The 16,306-nt window shown below is 43.4% G+C and overlaps 1 protein-coding gene across 8 annotated transcripts in view; it reads left to right on the top strand.

The window, feature by feature from the left end:
• Positions 1 to 16,306, top strand: part of Sgms2 (sphingomyelin synthase 2) — an 83,030-nt gene that overhangs the window by 56,477 nt on the left and 10,247 nt on the right. For 5 of the 8 annotated variants that reach the window (XM_028856943.2, XM_028856950.2, XM_028856959.2 and 2 more), the window contains exons 2-3: positions 9,803 to 10,493; positions 14,572 to 14,689. In XM_028856943.2, the coding sequence (XP_028712776.1) occupies positions 10,039 to 10,493; positions 14,572 to 14,689 (573 nt within the window). In that variant the 5' untranslated portion in view covers positions 9,803 to 10,038. Of the gene's footprint in view, positions 1 to 7,033; positions 7,891 to 8,944; positions 9,041 to 9,513; positions 9,712 to 9,802; positions 10,494 to 14,571; positions 14,690 to 16,306 lie in introns of those variants that run through there. The other 3 variants (XM_037207108.1, XM_037207109.1, XM_037207110.1) reach the window with 3 other exon arrangements.

Genomic DNA, 16,306 nt, shown 5'->3' with positions numbered 1-16,306 from the left:
GATAGCCCCTGCTGTACCACAGCTTGTTAAATTGTCCTTCTCTGTGTCTTCCCTTCCCATCAAGATTTTTCTCCTAGGGCTGGAGAGCTTGGTTCTCTTCTCACAACTTCCTGTAACTCCAGCTCCAGGAGATTTGGCCACATACCCACATACCCACATGTTGTTTTTCCATCAGCTTTGCGGCTGACCTGAATCTACTGATATTTTAACTACCATCAACCCTCGGTCAAGCAGCAGCATGGTGGGATTTCTGGTCCCATAGGCACCGGCTCTGCTGCTGCCATCAAATGTAGTTGTTAACTAAGGCTCTATTGTTCTATATACCAATAAAGACTTGGGAGTCAGATGTTGGGGTGAAAACCTGCTAGCTCAGAGGGGCTGAGAAGCATCCAGCTGACCTTTTGGCAGACCAGCAAGAGCATCTCCCACCTCCCAAACCAAAAAAGACCACGAAACTCCAAGTCCTTTCCTACTTCTTCCCGTGTGTCTCCTGTCTGTCTTCCTGGCTTCTCTATACTATGTATAGCTAATGCTTATCAACTAGTTGCTGGTGCCGCCCCCTGATTCAACGTTGATTTTATTAACACAGTCTTGGTGTTTCACAGTGCAATCAAATAGCCAGCAAAACACACACACACACACACACACACTCTCTCTCTCTCTCTCTCTCACACACACACACACACACACTCTCACACACACACACACACACACACTCTCACACACACACTCACACACATACACACACACACACACACTCTCTCTCTCACACACACACACACACACTCACACACACACTCTCACTAATTTCTTCTCTGGCTACACTGTCACCCTCACAATTCCAAGTGCAGTTAGTCTCTTTACAACACAGACTAGAACCAGAGCCAGCAGGCAGAATTCTCGAGTCACCAGTAGCAATACACAGCCAGGAAATAGTCTACAAAAAGACGTCAAACTTTAAAATACCCCATGGAATGCTCTGCAAGTGAGATCTCCATGAGTGGCTTCACGGTGTCATTTCCTAAGCAGAGGACAGTTGCTGCCAGTCTCCTTCACAGCACCCTGAACTGTAGATGATCCCGTCCTATAAAACGCTCCTCATAACTATGATTTATTGTTTTCAAATCTGCACAGCAAATATTTGCTCTGGGTAAGTACTCATTTCAGCCACTAAAGTGACCAGTTTTCAGTGGGAACAACCTTTACTTGTCCCTAATCTTACTGGTAGTGCTTGGGGCGTGCCTTAGTGGTAGAGTGCTCTGCTGGTGTAGAAAGGTCCCCCCAGGGTCAGTCTCTGTTACCGCAGAAATGTTTAAAAAGCTCAGTTATACAAGAGTGACTTTTGATCAATTCTGTTGGGAAGCTCATCTTTCCCGAATCACTTCATATTGTTTAGTTATACTTTGTAGGGGGTGAGGGAGCACAGACTACATAATTTTAGTTAAAAGGTTTGTTTATCATTGGCTAGTTTTTTGCTTTGGTCTGTGGAAAACTTAGAAATGTGTGACAGTTCTGAATCACTGCTAACAAAATGCCCAGCTGCTCGGTCCAGCACCATAAAAGGATATGGCATCCTAGAAGGTAGATTTTCTAGTTATTTAGAAAACATGGGGTGGGGGGCGTAGATCAGTTTTTAACAGGTGAGTTATATTGTAGCTCAATACCACAAGATTCATTTAAGTATAAGTTAAATGATTTTTAGCAAATTAACAAATTGTTAGTCTGGTGGGCTAGATCAGTTTTTGACAGGTGAATTTGTTGTTGCTCAATACCATAGAATCCATTGTTTTAAGTATAAGTTAAAAGATTTTTAGCAAATGAACAAATTGTGTGCGAACATCATCAATATCTAGTTTTAGAACATGTCAACTGCCCAGAGAGAAACACCAGCCTACTTGCAGCCTCTCTCCAGGCTTGCCTGTGGCCCCAGATAAACAGATTTCCTGTCTCTACTGAATGCCTTTCTCTTTCTCTCGTACAAATAGATGCAGAAATGAAATAGCCCATTTACCTTAAGATGTATGTACTAGAAAGTAAAAACTTTAATCTCTGCCAAGAATTTTACCTCAAGTTAATATGGACAGATAGAATTAATTGAAGTTGGCTTTTCAGTTATTTTTTTATATTTTAAAAAAAACTTTTTGCAAGTCACCAAGATACTTTATGAACCTACTTCCCTAATTGGAACTCTGTTCTATTGAAAAGATGTGGGACCTTGTGGCTGTCTAAAATTTATGATCCAAGCTGGAAGTGGTGGTACAGGCCTGTAATTCCAGCACTCAGGAGTCTAAGCCAAGAAGACCACTACTTCAAGGCCAGCTTGGACTACACATGGGGTTCCAGGCTAGTGTGGGAAATATGGGGAGACTGTGTTTCAAAACAACACACACACACACACACACACACACACACACACACACACACACACACAACTAAGATAGTCTTAGATCTGGCAGGGATATTCACCAGGTTATTTTTGTTGGTAAAGCATTCTAATACATGATAGTTTTTGATAAGCAATTGGTTGGTCATCTTTAGAATTTTCAAGAACTTGTTGATAAAATATCAAATTTTTATTTTGAGATAGTTTCTCATGCATCCCAGGCTGGCTTTGAACTTGCTATGTAGCTGGGGTTGACCTTGAACTCTCAATTCTCCTGTCTTCATCTCCCAAGTGCTGGGATTATAGGCTGTGAAGTGCTGGAGAATCCAACCCATGGCATCTTCTTGCATGCAAGACAGGCGCTCTAGTAACTGAGCCACACACAGACACAGAACTTAGCGGTCGCTTCTGAAGTGGAATACACCCTCACAAGGCACCCTTGCATCTGTGAGCACATTGTTATATTTGAGGAAGGAAGAGTTTCACAGGAAAATGAAGTTCAAGGTCAAGATGTCTAGTCTTTAAGAAAAGCTTCGAGGCAGATGGTCTTCTGTCTAGCTGAATCCTGTTAACATAGAGTAATAGACCTGTGTTATGAACTTAACATGATTTATTAGTGATTCTAACTTTAATTAATATGATGAATGTAGATGATAGACAAGTTGTTAGCAAGCTCCTTTTGTTCTGTCAAGATGAGGGACAATTTATATACTAAAATTTACCTACTTCGGTATATCGTGTGTGTGTGTGTGTGTGTGTGTGTGTGTGTGTGTGTGTGTGTGTGTGTGTATACACCAGACTGTCTGTGAGTGTATGTGTGTTTTATTGGCTTTGTTTTGTTTTTCTGATGCTGAAGTTGACCCAGGGTCTCCCACATTCCTGGCAAGAGTTCTAGTTTTCCGCCTCAGTTCCATGCCCAGCCCTCTACGTGCATATTGCTATTTGCTATATAGAGGACTTCCCTATGTGTTTATGTCTCTTTCTGTTTAAAAGAAACTGATCGTTTTCTCTTGGTCTTTGCATTGACTGTATTGTTCACCTATTAAAATGTCATATCCTGAAGTCAGCAGTGTGTCATTTAAAAACAGAAACCTCTTGAGGTCAGAGTCCTGATTTAAATGTAAGATTTGCTGTTTCCTATCTGACCTTGGGCAGCTTGCTTTACCTTGGTGTTTCTTATCTGACCTTGGACAACTAACTAGCTGTGTCTTTTTTTTTTTCAATTGAGCTGACAATATTTTCTAGGGTTGTTATGAGTGCTTAAATGAGGCACTAATGAAGTACCTGACGGGTAAGTGACATTTATGGCAAACCATTGCATTCTGTTGCTCTTTTATTCTACTTGCTTTTTTCATGGCTTTATGGTGCCTGATAGGTTTTTAGGTTTGACAAACCTTTGGGGTCTGTTAACAAACTCATCAGGTATTTCTTTCAGTTCCCTAACAGTCTGTCTTAAGACCTAATATTAAGCTGAAGCTTTTTCTGCATTATAAAAGCTCAGTGTGCTGCCGCCAGGCAGTAGTGGTGCATGCCTTTAATCCCAGCACTCGGGAGACATAAGCTGGTGGATCTCTGTGAGTTCGAGGCCAGCCTGGCCTACAGAGCAAGATCCAGGACAGGCACCAAAACTACACAGAAAAACCCTGTCTCGAAAAACAAAAAACCAACAACAACAACAAAAAAAAAAATCACCCCACCTCAGTGTGCACATCTCCTTGGTTTCTAATTCCAGTTTGTACAAGTAAGATAATATTTGCTTTGATCAGGGTTTAGCTTCTATCTTGAATAGATTAAATTCTTCTAAACATTAAAACTCGCACATAAACTTAGGTAAGTTCTTTTTTTTATCTTATTTTATCTTATCACTTATTTTATCTTATCTTAGTCAAGGAGTCACATGCATAGCAGGGCAGACTTGAAGGTCTAATAAAGCTTTTCTGAGCCTCGGACTTTATGCCCGATCACCTCTGTAAAGATGTTTATCTAGCTTCCCATCAGCCCTACAGAGGGAGGCTTCTCGGGAGTGAGTGGCCTTTCAAACTCCTACCTTAGCTTGTAACCTTTTGACTCTGGATCCCATGACCCTTTTTCCATTTCATTTACTGTAACCTCTGCTAGACATTGTTGATGCCCTACGGCCTGTCCAGGTTGAATTGCCCTTGGCTGTATACTGTATTGTTTTAGTGGTTATGTATCTCTTTTGTAGCCTTACAGTTATTAAACACGTTTGATATCCTTATTCCTGAGTGCCTGGAGTCAGGAAGGTTCCTGATGGGTGTAAGAATGTTTGCTGCCCTTGAGGACAGCTCATATTGAACCACTCACCACTGCTTGTAACTCCAGCTGCAGGGGATCTGCTGCCCTCTTCTGGCCTCTACAGGCACCTACACACATATGGCATACACATACACAGTAATCAAAACAAATAAAAAAATGTTTTGGATTTGGGAACTTCTTTGATTTTGGAATATTAGCATATACATGATGATATTTCTCAGGGATAGAATCCCAGCCTAACTCAAAACTTATTTACCCTTCATATATACCTTATATATGCAGCTGGGGGGGGGTAATTTCATACAGTATTTTAAACATGAACCAAATTTGCATGTATTGAACCATGAGAGATATGGAATCCTGTGAATGCTGAAAAAAATTTAGATTTTTCAGCATTTCATATTAGGAACAGGCAGCCCATTTACATCACCACACAGTATTTCTTAACAGTGAGAGATCCACAGTTCTCTGAATCAGTGCCCTCTGTTGGATATTGAGGGTTTTTTTTTGTTTTTTTTTTTTTGTTTTTTTTTTACAAATTTTTCTTAGGAGTGGAAATTGAAAACATGATTAAATACTTTCTTTGTATGCTTCCTATTTCACTGGGGAGTACACCCACAAAGTGGGAATCCGGGTGAAAGCGCCGTCATGATGGCAACAGCGTCCTGTGGGGTGATGGCGCAGATCCATTGCCACGTCCATGGTTAACCCCTGTGTTGGAGCCCTTGTCAGATTACGGGAGAAGTCCCACTGGGGTTGTTAAAAGTCAGTAACAAATTATGTATGGGTATGATATTGTCAAACCCTTGGTAACGTGCGGTCTCACCCTTCTTCCTAGGAGGGTGTGCATCTTTGTGTTTTCTTTCCTCCCCATCAATGTTGTTGCTGTTTCATAATTTTCTTCACACAAATTCCAACTAGTTTCCTTTAATTAATTATTAGAATTTGAAGACAGTTTTGTCCTTTGATATGGGGAGTACATTAATCCAGTAGCTTGTGGCCGGGTAGGAAGCATATTTAGATTAGGTTCTGTCATACAGATGCATGCGCGTTTAATTTGTAAGTAGACCGTCCAATGGGATGCATGAGAAAGCTGGTTTATTTGACTCCTCACTCGTCTTGGAGTGCTGGCTAGTTTTATGTCAACTTGACACAAGCTGGAGTCATCTGAGAGGAGGGAACCTCAATTGAGAAAATGCCTCCAAAAGATCAGGCTGTAGCCAAGCCTGTAGGTCATTTTTTTAAATTAGTGATTGATGTGCAGGTCCAGCCTATGGTGGGCAATGCCATCCCTTGGCTGATGGTCCTGGGTTCTGTAAGAAAGCAGGCTGAGCAAGCCATGGGAAGCAAGCCAGTAAGCAGCACCCTTCCATGGCCTCTGCATCAGCTCCTGCCTCCAGGTTCCTGTCCTGCTTGAGTTTCTTTTGTCTTGACTCCCTTAAGTGATGAGCAGTGATGTGGAAGTGTAAGCCAAAGAAACACTTACCTCTCCAGCTTGCTTTTTGGTCATGGTATTTTATCACAGCAATAGAAACCGTAATGCAGACAGTTGGGTTACTGAGTAGAAGACTGTTCAATAGTAAAGATGAGAGACATAGGATGTAGGAACACATTACGTGATCTCCTGTAATTCAACAAAGGATTCTAAACCTTAGAGTGCAAAGGGACGCACGCAGCAGTGGGAATGTTTCACACAAGACATCAGTACACATAATACACAATTAAACATGATATTGACACCCATGGAGCAAAGCAATGCTATTCCCGTCCTTAGCTGGCCCTGGATACTTTATCTGCAAAATAGAAACCAGAATTTATCAAATGCCCCTTTTACTCCACTCAAGATAATTACTTTTAAAAAATGGTATATTTTCCCAGCACTCGGGAGGGAGAGCCAGGCGGATCTCTGTGAGTTCGAGGCCAGCCTGGGCTACCAAGTGAGTTCCAGGAAAGGCGCAAAGCTACACAGACAAACCCTGTCTCGAAAAACCAAAAAAAAAAAAAAAGGGTATATTTTTGTTTGTGAGGAAATGTGTCTCTCTCTGCATGTGCACCATATGTGTGCAGATGCCCAGACAAGGGTGTTGGATCTCCAGGAACTGGAGTTACAGGAGGTTTTGAGTCACCCATTATGGATGCTGGGAAACAAACCCAGGTCCTCTACAAGAGCAGCCGATGCTCTCAACTGCAGAGCCATATCTCTAGACTAATACTCACTTCTTAAAGTACACTTCTGGCATATTTTCCTATAATCACTTCCAAAAATTATAAAAAGTACTTAAATTTCTGTAATATGTCCCACTTTGTAGTTAAAAAAAAAAAAACTAAAAGAATCATATCGATGTACCAAAACCAAATCTCAGTATTTTGCATTTGTTTTCACAAGGAAAGTAAGTTTGTAGAGTCGTTAGACTGTCTTGATATTCTCCAGGTTAACACATGGTAAGTACATGGAGAGCTTGGCGCTGGTTTATGCTCTGGTGTGGTAACCCACACAGGTGAACTAATGAATTGCCACCCCAAAGAGGCACCGCTGTGGCTTTTGTCACTTTCTAGGCGGTGAGAGGAAGGGGTAGTTATAAGAACGAATATGGCATAGTCATCATCTTCACACCATTGAGTCTGGCGGTTGGATGGCACAGATGAATGTATTTAACCTTCATGAAATCCCAAGGAAAGGATCAGTTCTGCTAATGACAATCCATGGGTCCTGCACTCACAGAGTGGCTCCTGGTTCCTCCCAAGGGCTCACACTCTGCATGATCATTATTTCAGTCAAGTTCATAGTAGTCCCCTGAGGCAGGTGCCGGAGTTCTTTCTCTTGGGGGAGAAGAGTGGTTGGATTTTCTTCTCCACATTCTATGTTCTAGAACTAGATGACTACCTTACAAAGGCCGCCTGTATGTCCACTGATGAAGCGTCTTGTCTGCACAAACACCAGGCGAGGATGTAGAATGTTGAATATATTAGTCAGCTAGGCTGAAGTGGGTAGACACCAGCCGTCGCTGCTTGAGGGCCTGGATATCTTCCTTGGAAGGAGGTGTCCATGGTGGAGAGAGTTGCTGTTGGAGTCATCTTGCTGAGGCTCCTCTTTGAGAGAGACACTTATGCTTCCCTCAGCATTTCCACAGGCACTGCAGAGGACACTGGTCAGGCTGGAGGAACACTGGCCCCCTCACCCTCTCTAGTGCCTCAGTAGCCGGGCTGATTGTTCAAAGGGACAAGAGAAGGTGAGCTGTTGGAAGTGGATGACCCCTCGTGACTACTCATCCTCCAGTGATCCTTTTTTCTACCAGGTCAACTTCCCTGATGGCTTTTCTTTCTCAAGAGTGGGCTGTGTCTGCAAGTGGATGCCACTTGCCAGAGGAGAGGGATACCCAACAAATAAATCCAACGTTGTATCTTGTGGCCAGCTCATCTTGGGGCTTTCTTTCACAATAGGAATATTCCCTTGCTTTGCACAGCTGTGTTCTTGCTCCAGCTCTTCCACTAAACTAGGTGCTGTTGGCTGTGTGTGTATGTGTGTGTGTGTGTGTGTGTGTGTGTGTGTGTGTGTGTGTGTGTGTACATACACACACATGGGTGTAGGCCAAAGGTCAACGTCAGATGTCTTCCTTAGCCATCCTGCACCTTAGTTTTTGAGACAGGGCTGTCAGTCTGCATCTTACTAATAATTCAGCTAGACTGGCTGGCCAGCAAGCCCCAGGGATTCACCCGTCCGTCTCCAACCGCCATGCCCACTCCCACCTGCGCACTGGAGTTCCTGACATGCTCCACCTTGCCTCGTTTTTTTAAGTGGGTTCCTGGGATCCAAACTCAGGTCCTTGTGCTCACACAGCATGCATTTTTACCGGCTGAACCACCTCCCTAGTTCCTAGGCTGTGTTGTCTTAAAACAACAAGCAAACAAACAAACAACCCTTTCATCTGCCCCTGCGTTCCTCAGTGTTGAGACAGTAAGTGTACAATAAACTCCTGTAGTTGATCTCTTTCTTCGCCACCTTAGTGTCGAGGAAATACCTGGATGTATTAACTGTACCACTTAACGTTTTTCCTCCTTTTACATGCATTCAGGCCTAGCTGTCACTACACCGAATCTATATTTACCCTGAGAAGGAGGCCCTTAAAATTGGAAGAAGTATGCTAAAGTTGTGCAGTGTACTCAGGGTGGAGACTAATTACAAGGTCTCAGAACCCCTCAGGTGGCTGGGCTGGTGGCCTGACTGAATTGCGGCTTTCCTAAATTGGGAACAGCTGGCCCTTAGTGCGACCTAGTATAAGAGTGGCCGCTGCTGCCGGCTTCTCTCAGTGTGGTGAGAAGTCTCTGTTCCCTGGATGGAGCCTGTGGCCCCTGAGCCAAAGGTGCCTTTCCTCAGCCACGGTAGGTGAGAGCCCCAAGTTGGGCCACTTGAATGCTGTGTCTGTTGCTTGGTAGAAATTGTGATTATAGCAAAATACTGTTATCAGTTTTTGGGGCGATTTTAGGGAGTTTCCCCTGAGGCACCTGCTGCCCCCTTTCCAAATGAGACACAGCAAAGGCTTTAGAGAGCTGTCCAGTTTGTTAACGGTTGTTGACTTTGTATGTAGTGTGTGCCTTGCTTTCACACTTTAACTCGTGCTAACCTAGAACTTACTGTGTCGCCCAGGGTGACTTCAAAGTCACAGTCATCCCCCAGCTTCAGCTTCTTGAATGCTGTCATTAGACGTGTGAGCCGCCATGCCCTGCAGTTTGATCTGTTTTTCTTAGAAAGGATCCGTTCTATATCTATCTATCCCCTTCCATATCAGGAAGGAGTGGTGTGGTCTTTGGGCAGGTTCTAGCGTATTATGACTTCATGGTTAGCAACTTGTGAAGTGTTTGAAATGTTGGGTCCTGGCTTTATTGGAAGAAATTAACAGGGAATTGATTGTTAAAATATTCTTATCTATGCTGACCTCAGCCCAAGGAGAGCCCAGAGTCCCAAGATTAAACAATCCAGCACTGGATAAATACATCCAGTCTCAGTGGCACTGACTTTGTCCTGATGATAACTCTGTAGATCAGGGGCTTTGGTATTGGTTTCCATATGTTTGAGAATGTTTACATTTCGAATGGTTGGTAATTAGAAGGGCCATCTCTGACCCCCTCTTCTTTTGTTCTTAGGAGGGACAACAACATCTTCTGTGGGAACGAGACTCGGCTTCCTTGTGTGAACACCCAGCAGACGGTTGTATGAGAGTACTAAGAACCAGAAAGCCACCGTCTACATTTCACATCAGCTCGTACCATCAATTCTAAGAGTCCATGTGGATCTCGGAAGTAGAAGGATTTCAAAGAGTTGAGTTTCCCCAGAGAACAAGAACCTTACCATCTCCTTTAGCTCTGAAGGCTGGCGGACAATGGATATCATAGAGACAGCAAAACTTGAAGGTCATTTGGAAAATCAAACCAGTAACTCTGCCAACACTTACACAAGCCCCAGTGAAGCCGTAGACGACGGCAACAAAAATGGCAGTGGTAAACCCAAGAGCTTATCCAACGGGCTGCGAAAGGGCGCCAAAAAGTACCCGGACTACATCCAGATCTCCATGCCCACCGACTCCAGGAACAAGTTTCCCCTGGAGTGGTGGAAAACGGGCATTGCCTTCGTGTATGCTCTCTTCAACCTTGTCCTGACAACAGTCATGATCACCGTCGTACACGAGAGGGTCCCTCCCAAGGAGCTCAGCCCTCCCCTTCCAGACAAGTTCTTTGATTACGTCGACCGGGTCAAATGGGCCTTTTCTGTATCAGAAATAAATGGGATCGTATTAGTTGGGTTATGGATCACCCAGTGGCTTTTTCTGAGATACAAGTAAGTATGGACTGCTAATGTATTTGGGTTTGGGTTCGGTTTGTTTTGAAAAAAGAGATGATGTGTCGTTGAAATTATCTTTCTTGGGTTCTTCTGATGCATTTAGTTTTACCTGGACATTTGTGGAGAGAAGTTGTAGATGGACATACTTGAATAAATCCAGCCACTGTTCCACAAGGGTTCATTGAGTGATCACATGTGAAAGTAGGAAGTTGCGGTAGTCTTGTGTGTGGAGGGTGACTTAGTTTATCAACAGTACAGTGCCTGGTTTCCATTGGTGTGGTGCCATGTTCCCACCCTAAATTAAGATGCTTGGAAATGCCTTTAATTCCAGCACCCGGGAGGCAAAGGCAGAAGGATATGTATGAGTTTGAGGCCAGCCTGGTCTACATAGAGAGCTCAGGACAGCCAGGATTACATAGGAAGACCCTGTCTCAAAAAAAGAAAAAGATGCCAGGGAAGGACTAATGGTTATTTAGGCTCTCTGCAGATGCAGTCGGGAGGAGCCAGGGCACTTTAATTTCTTTGGGGATGATGGGTCTGCCGTCAACAGCTTGCCTTGAGTTTACATCTGTTCAGAAGTTCTTAAGCGTTCTTTCCTTTCTTGTCCTTTTCCTGCCAGGCACAAAGTAACCAGTGTTTGTTTAAGAAGCTGGATTTGGAACCAGGTCTTGGTGGTTTGGGTTTTAGATTTCCAAAGTAAACTTGTCCTCCTTGCCTTTCCCTTGGCATTGCGGAGGAGGACATGGCTCGGTAGTTCAGGCCCTGCATTCCTCACTCCTTCTCAGAACTGTAGCTGCCCAGAAGCAGTGAGCTAGTCTTCTCCCCTTGAAGATATGTGAAAAACTGGACATAGCTCTGACATGGTTATTTCTGCTTCTCTGTGTGAATTCTGACTTCTGGTCCACAAAATGGGAGGCCGCTCAATTCCGCAGTCCTCTAATTTGCCATTGGGATGTTTGCTTTCTACTGGATCCCATGAATTAAGTCCCTAAAATACAAGTTTGAGCAAAATACCCACAATCTAGGGTTTAAAAAAAAATGTGAAGTAGGTTGAATTCTTGTAATTACAAAGCAGTAGTCAACTTGAGTCTCTGTTCTAAAAGGGATCTTGTGGCACTACCACTGACCTCTTATTTAACATTGAACCAGGGAAAGCCAGCTCGTCCAGTTGACTGTTCCTTTTCAGTACTGAGATAACAAAGCTAGGTTACTGAGTCTGTGGTAACTCAGCACCTTCCATCAACTATCTTGGAACTACTTGTTTAATCTCCCCTCACCTGGAACCCTAGAATGTTCTTGAAATAGCTATCGGTGGCAGGCGCCTAAAATAGATATTTATACATATTTTATTTATTTAACTAGAAGTCCCAACAGTTGCCTGAATTTAACATTGGTCCATGTGAGGACCAGTGTCTTAGAGAAAACCTAAAATATGCCTCATCTCTGAGGCTGCCTGTTACTCTAGAGTCTTTTGGTCAGTGGTGGTTTGGAAAGTTTGAGAGCTGTTAGGGTGAGAAACCCAGTGGGATGAATCCACTGTATGTTCTAGAGAATTTAAAACCTGGAGGCGGGCAATGCATCCCCACTCATTCCCAAGTTCAGAGCCAGCGCTTCTGGACATAACAGAAAGTGGCCTGTCACCATGAGCTGGAACTGAGAGCACACGGGCCCTTTCTACCCATGCTGGTGCCCACAAGGTAGTCATGCCATGGGCAAAGCCCTGGGGTTTGGAGGTCAGCGATCTCAGTCAGCTAGACTGAAGACTCAAAAGAGCTCATAGCTGCAGTCAAGACACCATCCGCATAAAAGCTGAACAGGGAAAAAACTTTTTGCCTTTATTTCTTGACCCATCTCTCTCTCTTTTCATTTTAATTTTATTAAATTTTATTTTAATCTTTGAGATAGAGACTGTCCTTAAATTCATTATGTAGCTAGTGTTGATCTTAAACTATTGATCCCTCTGCTGCTGGTTCCCAAATGCAAGGTATTGGTTTATGCACTATTATAAATCGAATCAAGGACTTTGTGCACATGGCAAATATTCTAACATCTATACCACATCCCCCCAGGCCTTTTAATTTTTAACTAGTACATAAAAACATGCAAAATTGGATTTCATAATGAGATATTATGTATAAATTCATATGAGTGTGTACTATGTGATATTCAAGTTAAGCATGCCTCTCTTTGAACACTTCTTTTAAAGACATTTTTAAATTTATTTATTTTATGTATGTGGATGTTTTGATGCATGTATTCTCCGCACCATGTGCAAGCCTGGGGCCCACAAAGGCCATCAGATCCTTTGGAACTGGAGTTACACATGATTGTGAGCTGCAGCGTGGGTGCTGAGAATCGAACCTGTGTTCCCAGTAAGAGCAGCCAATACCGTTAGCCACTGAGCCGCCTCTCCAGCCTACTTTTCACTTCTTTATGGGAAAATATCTCAAGTCCTTCCAACTTATTTTTGAACTGCAGGGCACGTTGTTGATAGTAGCCATCTTGCTATATGGAGCATCTCTGCACGTCTTGTTCCTAACTGTAACCTAGTACACATGACCAACCTTCCCACGTGACCCCTCCCAAATACAGAGTCGCCCCATTCTCTGGTAAACTCTAGCCTGTGCTCAACTTCTCTGAGACCAACTTCTTTCAATTTGGTATAGTGGTGAAATTATTCTGTGTTCATTTTTTCTGTGTCTGGCTCACTAAATGTGATGATCTCTAGTTCCATCCAAGCTGTCACATGACAGGATTGAACTCTTTTTTTCTTTTCTTTTCTTTTCTTTTCTTTTCTTTTCTTTCTTTCTTTCTTTTCTTTTCTTTTTTTTTTTTTTTTTTTTCGTTTGTTTGTTTGTTTGGTTTGGTTTGGTTTTTCGAGACAGGGATCTTTGTGTAGTTTTGGAGCCTGTCCTGGAACTCACTCTGTAGCCCAGGCTGGCCTCGAACTCACAGAGATCTGCCTGGCTCTGCCTCCCGAGTGCTGGGATTAAAGGCATGCACCACCACCACCCAGCTGAACTCTTTTTTCATGTCCAAATAGTACTATACTGTACATACACATGGCCTCTTCTCTATCTGTTCATCAGCTGGTGGGCACTTAGGCTGTTGCCATTTTGTGGTTGTTGTAAATAATGCTTTAATAATGCTTCAGTAAATGATAGTGCAATCTTGTTCAGAAAAAGGCAAACAGTTCTAACCCCTGTACCCCCTTTTTATTTTCTTTTGCCATTTAAAAATCAATAGTGAATAAGAGAATAGCAAATCAATCCAATAGTTACTTTGGACATGTTCAAAATACAGTGCTCTGAAAACCTATGCAGTCAAAGAAACCAATTCATGCCGAAATTGTCAGTCTAGCTCTGGATGGTCCCAATTAAAATCTTCCTTTCCTAACTAGGGTGTAATGAATTGTCACATTTCCCTGAGTATCCAATTATGTAATGTCACCTGATCCATTAGATTATTCCTCTATGGCCACAGCTCACTTACACCTCTGGTATGTTCTCTAGAGGGTTTTGTTAATCGGCAAGTTGACTGAAAACAGAGAGAGGCTTATTGAATTTCCTGGCAAAGGAAGACATTTTTTAGGAAAGGAAACTATAGATTTTTTCATGTTCTTAAGTTTCCCCTGTTCCCACTTTCTTGGTCCTTTCCAGTCCCAAATCACTTAGATATACTTCAGTGTATAAATCTTTCTTTATAGAGATGAGATCAGTCTCACTGTAGAATTATGGGATGGGTGGCTCACAGGCCTTAAAATTCTATGAAACTGAGGTTTATTTGTTAATTCCATTGTGTCTATTATTTTTAGCCAATTAAACATTGAATTACAGTATTGCATTAGAAGTACAGGGAGCCAGGGATTGTAGCTTGCACCTGTGATCCCCACACTCAGGAGCCTGAGGCCAGAGAATCATGAATGTGAGGCAAGACTAGGCATATAGTATGGTCCAGGCTAGCTTAGACTAGTGTGAGACCCTGCTTCCCCTGCCCCCAATAAAATAAAATAAAAAAAAAAAAACAAGATGGACAACTGGTAAACCTGTTTCTCCCATCCCTGTCTTCCCTTTAGGTCCATAGTGGGCCGCAGATTCTTCTTCATCATCGGAACGTTGTACCTGTATCGCTGCATCACTATGTATGTCACTACGTTACCCGTGCCTGGAATGCACTTCCAGTGTGCTCCGAAGGTAAGCCTCCGGGCCCCACAGAGAGGACTCTGTAGAGCCACCCCAGAGCACTCACTCTTTCCCACAGTCCTCCATGCACTTTCATGGGTGTCAGCTGCAATCTGGTGTAGATTGGGGGAAACGTGCTCATTAAGAACTTTCCATTTTCACATATAAAGAATTGACTTTCTGCTAATTAAAAATTCACCAGTGTTTGACTCTTTGGTTTCTTCACTTATTTATCTATCTCAGGCATTCACTCTGTAAGGATAGTACTTACGGTCCCAAGCACTGTAGTGTGACCAAAGCACAGGCCCTCCCCTGAAGCTTATATTCTTTCAAGAAACAATAAATTCATAATGTATCACATGAGGCCAAGTCAGGTGATCATCACAGGAAAGCAATAGGAACTTTTTTACGGCAAGGTTAGGAAAAGATGTTTTTTTAAAAAAAAAAAAAAAAAAACTTGGCAGGAAGCAAGGGAGAACTAGCCACATGGGTCAGGTGAGAGCCACAGGCCAGGAGAAGAGTTTAGCCGCCTTGGGTTCGAGGAACAGCAGGCCGCGAGAGCGTCCACAGTACTGGCGACAGACTGCGAAAGTTCTCGCTGCTGTTGTAAGCCTCGGTGGTCATGATCGTGGAATTGACGTCTCTTAATCCAGGACGCATCTTGCCGGGAAGATCGACAGAACACACTAATGGTGTGGATAGGGTTTGAGAGAGGAAAGTCAAGGGCCACTCTAGATGATTAACCAGTGGAAAGATGGAGTAGGCTTTGCTGTTGTGGAAGCTGTCCCAGGGAAGTGACAGATTCTTCACGTAACATCCAGGCACAGGCTGGCTGTTCCTCATCGTAGACCCCCGTGCACTCTGGCTCGTGAAATGGAAACTTACAGATCATGTGCTTCCTGGACAAGGGGACGAAGGCTAACATTAGCCTTCACTGAACACTAAGCAGATGTCAGGAGGGAACGGGACAGGGTTGCTCTGGAGAAGCCAGTCATCTCCCTTACCAAATATAGGTGTGGTTTGGAGAGGCAGTAATTTCCTAAAGCCATCAAAGCAGAACGTGTCTGTAATTAAAACAGTGTACACATTGAATTTAAACACTGCCTGGGTTTGACTGAAACTAATTTAAGACGTGAGAGTTCAGAAGCCAAACAAGAATGTCTGAGACTTCACTACTGAACAGTATTACAGTGTGCAGTGGTGAGGTGGCCACCCACTGCAGAGGAAGGCAAACCCTTCCTGGGAATGGAAGGGTCACTGATTAGAAAAAGACAGATCAAAGGTCTCCCTTGGTGGGAGAACTGCAGTTTCCCAAAGCCACGTAAGTAAATATGCTGAGGGAGAACCAAGCTGCAGACCTGCCTGGTGGAGGTTCCGGCTAATCACCCACCACGTTCAGTGAACGTGACCTCCTCCTGGGAAGCAGGCTGTAGTTGCCTGTGACTCGGTTCTGTAAATGGACACATGCATCTCCCCGTCCGGCTGAAGGAGATGTGGTGAATAGAGAGCAGGAGCCAAAATGGCATTCTAAATTTGGCCCAGCTGCTGCTTCCTAGCGCTGCCTCGATGCTTGTGGCCACAAAGCTCTTCGATATCTACCTGTTTCCTGTGCTGGCAAGGCTGGTGAAT

Source organism: Peromyscus leucopus, chromosome 6, assembly GCF_004664715.2.
Source record: "Peromyscus leucopus breed LL Stock chromosome 6, UCI_PerLeu_2.1, whole genome shotgun sequence".
Classification (NCBI taxonomy): Eukaryota; Metazoa; Chordata; class Mammalia; order Rodentia; family Cricetidae; genus Peromyscus; species Peromyscus leucopus.
The sequence above is the reverse complement of the archived record's forward strand: the minus strand, read 5'-3'. Positions and strand labels throughout refer to the sequence as shown.